This window comes from Ranitomeya variabilis, chromosome 2 (genome assembly GCF_051348905.1).
Source record: "Ranitomeya variabilis isolate aRanVar5 chromosome 2, aRanVar5.hap1, whole genome shotgun sequence".
Taxonomy (NCBI): domain Eukaryota; kingdom Metazoa; phylum Chordata; class Amphibia; order Anura; family Dendrobatidae; genus Ranitomeya; species Ranitomeya variabilis.
The window spans coordinates 58,650,033-58,662,139 of NC_135233.1; the positions used below are offsets into that span (position 1 = coordinate 58,650,033).

Here is a 12,107-nt window from a genome sequence, read left to right on the forward strand (position 1 = left end):
AATACATTTCTTTAGCTAAATAAAATAAAAAAAACAATAAAAGTACACATATTTAGTATCGCCGCGTCCGTAACGACCCAACCTATAAAACTGCCCCACTAGTTAACTCCTTCAGTAAACACTGTAAGAAAAAAAAAAAAACGAGGCAAAAAACAACGCTTTATTATCATACCGCCGAACAAAAAGTGGAATAACACGCGATCAAAAAGACTGATATAAATAACCATGGTACCGCTGAAAACGTCATCTTGTCCCGCAAAAAACGAGCCACCATAAAGCATCATCAGCAAAAAAATAAAAAAGTTATAGTCCTGAGAATAAAGCAATACCAAAATAATTATTTTTTCTATAAAATAGTTTTTATCGTATAAAAGCGCCAAAACATAAAAAAAATGATATAAATGAGATATCGCTGTAATCGTACTGACCCGACGAATAAAACTGCTTTATCAATTTTACCAAACGCGGAACGGTATAAAGCCTCCCCCAAAAGAAATTCATGAATAGCTGGTTTTTGATCACTCTGCCTCACAAAAATTGGAATAAAAAGCGATCAAAAAATGTCATGTGTCCGAAAATGTTACCAATAAAAACGTCAACTCATCCCGCAAAAAACAAGATCTCACATGACTCTGTGGACTCAAATATGGAAAAATTACAGCTCTCAAAATGTGGTAACGCAAAAAATATTTTTTGCAATGAAAAGCGTCTTTCAGTGTGTGACGGCTGCCAATCATAAAAATCCGCTAAATAACCCGCTATAAAAGTAAATCAAACCCCCCTTCATCACCCCCTTAGTTAGGGAAAAATAAAAAAAATAAAAAATGTATTTATTTCCATTTTCCCATTAGGGTTAGGGTTAGGGTTAAGGCTAGAGTTAGGACTAGAGTTAGGGCTAGGGTTAGGGTTAGGGCAAGGGTTAGGGCTAGGGTTAGGGTTAGGGCTAGGGTTGGGGCTAGGGTTAGGGCTAGGGTTAGGGCTAGGGTTGGGGCTAGGGTTAGGGCTAGGGTTAGGGCTAGGGTTGGGGCTAGGGTTAGGGCTAGGGTTAGGGCTAGTGTTACGGCTAGTGTTAGGGCTAGAGATAGGGCTAGGGTTATTGCTAGGGTTAGGGCTAGGGTTAGGGCTAGGGTTGGGGCTAGGGTTGGGGCTAGGGTTGGGGCTACAGTTAGGGTTGGGGCTAAAGATAGGGTTAGGGTTTGGATTACATTTACGGTTGGGAATAGGGTTGGGTGTGTCTGGGTTAGAGGAGTGGTTAGGGTTACTGTTGGGATTAGGGTAAGGGGTGTGTTTGGATTAGGGTTTCAGTTATAATTGGGGGGTTTCCACTGTTTAGGCACATCAGGGGCTCTCCAAACAGGACATGGCATCCGATCTGAATTCCAGCCAATTCTGCGCTGAAAAAGGAAAACAGTGCTCCTTCCCTTCAGAGCTCTCCCGTGTGCCCAAACAGGGGTTTACCCCAACATATGGGGTATCAGCGTACTCAGGACAAATTGGACATCATCTTTTGGGGTCCAATTTATCCTGCTACCCTTGGGAAAATACAAAACTGGGGGCCAAAAAATAAGTTTTGTGGGAAAAAAAATATTTTTTATTTTCACGGCTCTGCGTTGTAAACTGTAGTGAAACACTTGGGGTTCAAAGTTCCCACAACACATCTAGATAAGTTCCTTGGGGGGTCTAGTTTCTGATATGGGGTCACTTGTGGGGGGTTTGTACTGTTTGGGTACATCAGGGGCTCTGCAAATGCAACGTGACGCCTGCAGACCAATCCATTTAAGTCTGCATTCCAAATGGCGCTCCTTCCCTTCCGAGCTCTGTCATGCGCCCAAACAGTGGCTCCCCCCCACATATGGGGTATCAGCGTACTCAGGACAAATTGAACAACAACTTTTGGGGTCCAATTTATCCTGATACCCTTGTGAAAATACAAAACTGGGGGCTAAAAATCATTTTTGTGAAAAAAAAAAGAATTTTTATTTTCAAGGCTCTGCGTTATAAACTGTAGTGAAACACTTGGGGGTTCAAAGTTCTCACAACACATCTAGATAAGTTCCTTGGGGGGTCTAGTTCCAAAATGGTGTCACTTGTGGGGGTTTTTAATGTTTAGGCACATCAGGGGCTCTCCAAACGCAACATGGCATCCCATCTTAATTCCAGTCAATTTTGCATTAAAAAGTAAAATAGCGCTCCTTCCCTTCCGAGCTCTGCTATGCGCCCAAACAGTGGTTTACCCCCACATATGGGGTATCAGCGTACTCAGGACAAATTGCACAACAACTTTTGTGGTCTAATTTCTTCTCTTACCCTTGGGGAAATAAAAAAATGGGGCAAAAAGATCATTTTTGTGAAAAAATATGATTTTTTATTTTTACAGCTCTGCATTATAAACTTCTGTGAAGCACTTGTTGGGTCAAAGTGCTCAACACACATCTAGATAAGTTCCTTAAGGGGTCTACTTTCCAAAATGGTGTCACTTGTGGGGGTTTCAATGTTTAGGCACATCAGGGGCTCTCCAAACGCAACATGGCGTCCCATCTCAATTCCAGTCAATTTTGCATTGAAAAGTCAAATGGCGCTCCTTTCCTTCCGAGCTCTGCCATGCGCCCAAACAGTGGTTTACCCCCACATATGGGGTATCAGCGTACTCAGGACAAATTGTACAACAAATTTTGTGGTCTATTTTCTCCTGTTACCCTTGGTAAAATAAAACAAATTGGAGCTGAAATAAATTTTGTGTGAAAAAAAGTTAAATGTTTATTTTTATTTAAACATTCCAAAAATTCCTGTGAAACACCTGAAGGGTTAATAAACTTCTTGAAAGTGGTTTTGAGTACCTTGAGGGGTGCAGTTTTTAGAATGGTGTCACACTTGGGTATTTTCTATCATATAGACCCCTCAAAATGACTTCAAATGAGATGTGGTCCCTAAAAAAAAATGGTGTTGTAAAAATGAGAAATTGCTGGTCAACTTTTAACCCTTATAACTCCGTCACAAAAAAAAATTTGGGTTCCAAAATTGTGCTGATGTAAAGTAGACATGTGGGAAATGTTACTTATTAAGTATTTTGCGTGACATATGTCTGTGATTTAAGGGCATAAAAATTCAAAGTTGGAAAATTGCGAAATTTTCAAAATTTTCGCCAAATATTCGTTTTTTTCACAAATAAACGCAGGTTATATCGACAAAATTTTATCACTATCATGAAGTACAATATGTCCCGAGAAAACAATGTCAGAATCGCCAAGATCCGTTGAAGCGTTCCAGAGTTATAACCTCATAAAGGGACAGTGGTCAGAACTGTAAAAATTGGCCCGGTCATTAACGTGCAAACCACCCTTGGGGGTGAAGGGGTTAATGACATTCAAGACTTGGTCAAACCATATTATGTTGTCCTAAATGGGTTTCACCCGACCAAATTTATTAATGCATAACTCCAACAAATTCCATAAATTTGTAACAGATAGAGTTCCCATTTTTGAGACCAAAGAAAAAATAAGGTTCACTGAATCCAAATCCGCTAGATAAATTGGCCATTAATGTTTGCAATTTTACTTGAATTATTTGCTATTTTTTACTGCTGTATCCAGTTTCTGTAGATTCATGTGATATCTACATGCTAACAGGAATGTAAAAAGGAATAAAGGAAAAGAATAAAAAAGTTGACTAACCTAACCCACCTGAGCTTGGCTCACATGGATCAATATCCTCATCATCTTCACTTGGACATTCAGCAGAGGCAACCAAGAGGTCATCCGAACTCTGAAAGAGAATAAGATTTCTGTGAGAACTGTCCTACTATTTTCCCGCATAACTATATGAGGTCTGAATTCACAAGATTCCTGTAATACATCTGTATACTCTAAAAAATAGAAGAAATCATTATGGAAATAGAGTTGATATTTAAGACAAAAAATAATTAGCTTTTTATGAACACATACTTTATTCATGGTTATCACAATGTAGCCTTTGGGGAAAACACCAGTTTGAGCTTGTGGAGTTGAGCTTTACATATGTAATAAACTGTGCAAAATGGGATTTTATTTCTACAATCCTAATATATATATATATATATATATATATATATATATATATATATATACACACTGCAATTGTCCACTGCAGTGGATTCTAGGCAAGCAATAAAGGAAGTCACCCTTGTTTCTACCGCTTTCAATACATTTCTTTTTATATCATCCTACGACTTTTCTTACTATTTCAAGGAAATTCTTTGAAATACCATATATCTTGTATTTACATTGGAGTGCACCATTGAGATATCAATTGTTAAAACTAGGGAAGGGAAAAAAAGTGATTTTTTTTTAACCCCTTAACACCCGGAGCTTTTTTCATTTTTTTTTCTCTTCATTTTTTAACTTCCCTTCTTTCTAGAGCCATAACTTTTTTATTTTTCCATCAATATGGCCATGTGAGGGCTTATTTTTTGAGGGACGAGTTGTACTTTTGAAAGATACCATTGGTTTTACCATGTCATGCAAAAGATAATGGGAAATTGAGATTCATTATGATTCTCCAGGTCATTAAGTGTTCATAGACACCAAACAGGTCTAAGTTCTCTTTTATCTAAATGGTAAAAAAATCAAAAATTTGCTAAAAAAATAAAAATTGCACAATTTTCCGATACCCTTAGCATCTCCATTTTTCGTGATCTGGGGTTGGGTGAGGGCTTATTTTTTGTGTTCCAAGCTGACATTTTTAATTATACCACTTTTTTGCAGATATGTTCTTTTGATCACCTGTTATTGCATTGTAATGCAATGTCGCGGCGACCAAAAAAACATAATTTTGGTGTTTTGATTTGTTTTCTCGCTACGCCGTTTAGCGATCAGGTTAATTTTTTTTTATTGATAGATTGGGCAATTCTGAATGCGGCTATACCAAATATGTGTAGGTTTGATTATTTTATTGTATTATTTTGATTGGGGCAAAAGGGGGGTGATTTGAACTTTTATATTTTTTATATTTTTAAACACTTTTTTTACATTTTGGCATGCTTCAATAGCCTCCATAGGAGGCTAGAAGCATGCACTACTCAATCGCCTCTGCTACATAGAGGTGATGCACAGATTACCTCTATGCAGCAGAATTACAGGCTTGCTATGAGCGCCGACCACAGGGTGGCACTCATAGCAATCTGCCATCAACAACCATAGAGGTCTCGAGGAGACCTCTGGTTGTGATGGCAATGCACCGATGACCCCCGATCACGTGATGGGAGTCAGCGGTGCGACTACTCCTGGCCGCGTGGCCGTCAGTGCTTGTTAAATGCCGCTGTCAGAGTTGACAGTGGCATTTAACTAGTTAATGGGAGCAGGTGGATCGCGATTCCTCTCAAACCCATTGCACACACAATTAGCTGTTGAAAACAGCTGACATGTCGCGGTTAGAGGTGGGCTCTCCGCCAGAGCCCACCTCAAAGCGGGGGATACTGCCAACTGATGTACTATTCCATCACCTGGCAAAAAGGGGTTACATATTTGTTTTGCCATCTCCTAAAGGAAGCCAATAATACCGGCAAAAAGCACATCTTTAAAAAAAAGTACAATATTTCATTTTATACTTAATAATAAAGGTTACATTTCATTCATTTTTTTCCTTTCTATTCCCTTTCCTCCGTTTGAATAACTATGCAAAAATACATTGCATCACACTATTAACTCAGTAACACCTAGACAGACATGAGAGTTTGAGGTGAGATCACATTGTAGTATGGTAGCATCACCCCGGTGGCAGCATCTCATATGCCAATAGTGGATACAGAGGATGAATCATCTGGCTGGCTATTTAGGTTTTTTCACATGAAATTTCACAGACTTCCTTTAGAACTGAGCTGAATTTCATGGCATTACTTAATGTCTCATGCATAATACAACATTAGGGCTTCGTACAGTCCTTGAGTCATATTATGGTGTGGACAGATGTTTATGTTGTCCTTCATGATCCTCTAACTTTATGCTGAGATATACTTTTGTTTTCAGATACCATTGTTATTGAGCCATGTGGCATTAAATGCTGAATTACAGAACTAGTCTTTCCTAGTAGCATTTTATTTAGTGATGAACATGTCTGCAATATGGCACACAATATGATTGCTCTGTCAATGTCCAAGTCTATGTAGTACAGAGAAACAGGGACAGTGTGTCTCCTTTCAGCCTCAGCACATATGGCTCTTCTTTATGTATGAGGTATAAACCAATCACAAAAAACACTATTTAGACCAAATTTTAGTTCCATCATATACTCTGTACACAGTCATCTTCTGTAAGAGGACAAGTCATCTAGAAGGCCATTTTGAGTCACAGTCTCAACTTCATGTTTTCTTACTTTTAGAGGTGTAACTTGAAGATTTTTGTCCCTAATGCAAAATTTTTGGTAGCGCCACGTAAGCACCTTACATAGCTGTCAGATAAATGCTACTTTGGCCAAACAGCTATGCCCTCTGTCGCCTCATACCCATGCTTCCTGGGAGAATGCATGTATTTTCAATGAAGCGTTTGGAGGACATCACTGCTCAACAACTCTGGAGCTTGCTGATGTCCCAAGTGAACAAAAGGATTTCCAATTCCTTTTCTCTCAACTTCATCTTTCCAGGTAAAGTTGGAAACACCAGAGGTTAAAGTACAAGAACTTCCTAAATAATATGATAGTCATTGTAAGAGAACATCAGGAAAAGTGGTTGACAGAGTGTATATGTCACGAAGGTGGCTGGCCTCGGTGATGTAAATTCTGGTAAGTTTGTATGAGTAACACCCAGCGTGTATATGTCACCGAGGTGGCTGGCCTCGGTGATGTAAATCCTGGGAAGTTTGTATGAGCAACACCGGGCTACTCCGTAGTTTGATTAAGTGGATTGTGAGTCTGGGATTTAGGAGCTACCAAAAGAGCATGAGTGTGAAAAGTCCCTCCCATATTTCAGTCTGAGTCTTACAAGCTGACTGAAAGGCAACTGAGACAGCTTAGAGGGTGAGTTGTCCTAGAACTTAACAGAGGTGTGTTTGTGAAAATGTTTAAAACTGCTTCAGCTGCTACTGCTGACAAGATTGGTGAGATTGTCACATTTACTTTGTTGTGTTGAGCTGAAGAAAGGACTGTTTATTTTATTCAGTTGTGCTGAAGACAGGCTACTTTAATTTTGGAGCTGTAATGTTTATGGAGGGTAATAAACTTTGTGTTCTTTTCACATTGAAACCCTGTACCTGTGCGTATCCAAGTGACTACCAGAGAGCTGAACCCCAACACCAATGACTTCTGTTGTCTCTTAGGGTCAATCAAACAACATTAGACATGCAAATAGAATGACAAGGGTGTTAAAGAGCCCACAGATTAGTTTTTTATCACTATAAGGGTATGTGTCCACGTTCAGGATTGCATCAGGATTTGGTCAGGATTTTTCATCAGTATTTGTAAGCCAAAACCAGGAGTGGGTGATAAATGCAAAAGTGGAGCATATGTTTCTATTATACTTTTCCTCTAATTGTTCCACTCCAGGTTTTGGCTTACAAATACTGATGAAAAATCCTGACCAAATCCTGATGCAATCCTGAACGTGGGCACATACCCTAATAGTCAATATGGTACAGCAGGAAGCCAGTTACATGCATCAAAAATGCTTTACCCCATCATGTCAGTATCACCTTCATGACACAGTTCAAATATTTTTCGGCAAATTTGCACAGGCATCAAATGCGTAAAATCTGAGTTCTTCAAGCCTGATTCTGGTCTCTTCAGGCTAATGCCACGTTCAATATAATTAGCACAAAGAAAAGGGGAATAATTTGCTAATTACACATGCTAGATTTAATATACCATGGTAACATTGTAGCATTTTGTTTCCTTTCATTCTGATGATTGACACGTCTAGTGTGACATCATTTTACATAAAGGAAAAAAAAATAATTTTTTGTTGTACCTGGCTAAATAATTTCCTATTTTCTATTACAGCAAATTTCTGAAAGATTACGAACAGACTTCACTTTTGAAAACAAGTCATCATGCCGATGATAATATGGCCAGCGGGTTTCTATTACAAAGGCAATTTCTTATCTTTTTTTATCTCATCAGCAGTGTCTCAAAGAAATATACAGTACAATTGCGAGATCTGCACCTCCGAAGTTCTAGTATAAATATTTAAGCCTTCCATTAGGTTTTCATGGGCTTCATCAATGAGGAACACATTCGCCGGTAGCTCGCTACCTTGCAGCATATTTTATTTAATGACATGCCGTTACTACATTGTCTTTACAGTATCTAATTAAGAAAGTAACTTGGAGATAATAAGTCATGGGCAATCACAACAGTATTAGCGTACTCTAAAGATGAAACACACAGGGGTGAGTTCAGTGTATAAATATCTACCTTTATGTAATGAACGCTCCATTACAGAAATATAGGTCAATTCTACACTTTACAAACAACTACTATGATGATGTGATAATACCTGTAAATCATGGAATAACCTACTAATGCAATGCTTAGGTGGCCAAAAAAAGAAAAGTATAATATTACAATATAGTTTTTGGATAGTGATGATGAATGAAGTTGTCTTCTATTCTTGGATATTTCAACAGTTGATCGTTTCCCTCATTTGTCAGTCTACACCATTATCCGCATAATCCTAAAACAAACTCAAACCGCTTTGTTCAATTTTTTTAAATAAAAAAATCATCTTAGGGGGGTGGAGTTCATAAAAGAGGTGTGACAACAATTTTTGTGTCCTACAGCTGACATTAGGGGGAGGCTCCTGCTTTGCAGTGAGATAGAATTGTAGTTCTAATGATGACTCATACAGGGAAAATAGACTTTCTGTTTCTACATAGAGCTTAGAATGATCCAGCTAGTCTGTTTTTTATCACATGATGTCATAGACCTAATGGAGAAGAGAAGCATAAACTGGGTAGAAAGGCAAAATGAGCAATTGTAAGAACACAGTGCCAGATAATATGATGACTACAATATATTAAGAGGATAAAATCTTTGATGGGAGGAGGAGTGCTTCTTTAATAAAATATAGAAAATATCTGGATTTTTCAGAACCACATTATATTCTAGGTTCCTTTCACCATTTTATATTTCTAAAGAACAACAACCTACAGACGTAACTTTTTTTTGTCATTGAAGATTTATAAAATTTTTAACTGCTGTTCAAAATCATCCACAGCAGGGATCAAAGTATATTTTTTTCCCTAGAGACTTAAATTGATGGAGTACGCAAGGATAGTGGCTTGATCTGCCATACAGCAATACTAGGAAAACTGTTAAGGCAAATGAGTTTGTTGAAATTATACATGTCACTCAGCCTGCAGCCACCGAGCATTATAAATCATGTGCCTATTGTACCTTTGAAAGTACAGACATCTGTAATGCATATGGAATATTTTTCTTTTGTCAAGTCGTAAATTATTCTTTTTTTATATGTGATATATCAAGCCCTTGCAGTCAAATATTTCTGCTTTGGTAGTTATGTAAATATATGATTGTTATTATACTTTGTTGTATCTAATCTCAGTTAAAGAGCTTTTAGAGACTTAAAAATTGGTAGCTTTTTCTTTTGTTGATTATCTACGGTCCCAGGGGTCTTCACCTATTTAATGTTTATAGCCTATGCTAAAACCATTCACACAATTTGGAAAAAAAAGTATTTTGATTATATAATGTGTAGGGAAGAGAAGAATCAGGTATAATAAGTGCATAATCCTTTTGCTCCTCTGGAATATAATGTAATATAATGGAGATGGGATAGGTCATCAATACCTGATCAGTGGGTGTGAAACACTTTGCACCCCCGCAGTTAGTTGTTGCCGATGCTGACTAGACTGGATGTGATCAGTTGTAGCACTGCACAGCACAACAACCTCAACCGGCACTGCACTTCTGCCTCTATTCAACTGAATAGTTGTGGATCTGCAGTACCTCACTTTAGCCACTATGAAGTTAATGGAGCTATGCTGTTTTTCTTCACATATGATCACATCCAGCACCCCCAATCACTGATTGGCCTAGGGGCAGAATTTCTCAGCCTCACCGATTTGGCATTGCTGACCAATCCTAAGGATAGGCAATCAATATTAATACTCCGGACAACTCCTTTAAGCTTTAGTCTTCTCTGGCAACAGATAATCTCCCAGAAGTGCAAAAGGATCATGTTCTTAACTCACTTGATTTTTCCCTACACATTATATAATCAAAAGACGTTTCTAAAGTGTGTGAAAGGTTTGAAAATAGGCTATTAACTTCAGACTGATGAAGCCCCCTGGGCCCCTGGGACTGTGGCCGTCAAAAATTGAAGTACTGGACAAACCCTTCAGAGATGTGGAAAGTTTTAAGTGGATCTGTCATCAGATTTCAAAAACAAATAACTTAAATTCAGGTCAATTCATACCATGCATAATCCAACTAAAGATGTTCATTTTATTCCTGCGCACCGCAGTACTTTACTCTGCCCTAGTCAGTCCAGAAAAGTACACCTGCACAGGAGCAAGATTCCGAGGACCCTGTGTGGACGACGTAGGGATGCGTCATCCACATGAAGCAAGAAGGAGGACGGCATTGCAAGAAGAAGGAAGGGGCCGGACCAAGACCAGCGACACCCCTCGGAACGGACCACCTTGCAGGTGAGTATAATAAAAGGTCATTTTCTTATCTTTCAGGTCAGGTTGTGGGAAGATACACAGCATTATAGAATGCTGTCACATGGGGCTGAAAGGTGGTGGTCTTACCTCATATTGGTCAAACCTGGTTTCCTGGTGATGATAGATTCCCTTTAAATATCACTTTATGAGCATAAGATCATCATGAAGTACTCTTCTTAAATGAGAAGTTTGCCCACGACCTTTTAGGTCTATTAGAGCTTTTAATACTTTTTTTTCTTATATTTTCACAATTCTATTTAAGAACTTACTAAACAGCCTACAATGCTGTGGAGCTCTAATCCGGATTGCCAAGCTAACATTTCTCTATGTGTTTTTTTTCTTTGCTGATATAAATTATGACTAAGAATTCAATATTCAGTAAGTTTTACATATTAAATGTGCCAATATACCCACATGCTGATTCTGCAAGCACAGAGCCCTATGCTAATAAACATTAATTGTGTGAACTGAATCAGCTCATGTACGTAGCTCAGCTGCCAAATTCGCACACTTGTATCTTGTTCAAACCAAGCACAGTCTGTTATTAGTGCCTCTATTATCTACTTAGTACTAACATGCCTTCTATGTAGTCTAGATGAGGCTCGCATTCAAAATATCATTTTAGTATTGTTTAGCTTCTCCATAAAATAAAATAAAAATCACAAAAATTAAAATAAAATTTTCAAGAGATTTTTTTAGAACTTTGATATAGAAGATTTATCCTAGCTCATCAATATCAGATCGGTGAAGGACTGACTCCTTACAAAGCACCATATGTTTGCAGTGGCTATGCCTGGATCTGCAGCTCTGTCCTCTTGCTTGAGCTGTGAACTGCAGTACCAGGCACAGCAACTACCAGGAACTACCTTGTAACCAATGAGCGGGGGCCAATGTTGGAGCGTCTACTGGAGCATACCCAGGGCTGCCAAGCATGCATAAATTCCAGAATAGTCTGCAAAAATTGGGCATTTGTAAATAAAAATTAGAGCGATCGTTATTTTTTTGAAGCGGAAAAAACTTTTACCAATTGTTTTGATTGTAATTTTCATAATTTTACAGTTAACTTTGAAGACAGCTGATGTCTTCACATCAGAATTATGGGCTGTAGACATGTATAACTTACAATTATAATGATTTATTGTGGTTTTTCAATGTGTCCATAAAAAATATTCTCTGTCGGTACGTTTTTGGTAAGAAATCAAGAAAAAAATAAAAAGTCAAGTTGGCAACCCTGAGCAGGCGACAACTCATTTTGTCATAAAGTCTTTATTATTCTTTTAGAAAAAAAATTCCCTATGCCTTTAATGGAAATTGAAGAATGGTACAGAATGGATTTATTGCAGTCCACTGCATTCTGCTCTGCGATATGGCAATGCATGAGCATTTGACGCCTTTCTAGGCAATAAGATTGTTCTTTTTTTAATTTCTTTTAATTAAAATAAGATTTTCTATGTTTCA

General features: G+C 38.1%; 1 protein-coding gene across 16 annotated transcripts in view; it reads right to left on the bottom strand.

Moving 5' to 3' along the window:
• NRXN1 (neurexin 1) overlaps positions 1-12,107 on the bottom strand; it is a 1,786,277-nt gene that overhangs the window by 37,445 nt on the left and 1,736,725 nt on the right. For 9 of the 16 annotated variants that reach the window (XM_077282466.1, XM_077282462.1, XM_077282463.1 and 6 more), the window contains one exon: positions 3,672-3,762. In XM_077282466.1, coding sequence (XP_077138581.1) covers positions 3,672-3,762 — 91 coding nt within the window. The remainder of the gene's footprint in view (positions 1-3,671; positions 3,763-12,107) is intronic. The other 7 variants (XM_077282464.1, XM_077282465.1, XM_077282468.1 and 4 more) reach the window with 1 other exon arrangement.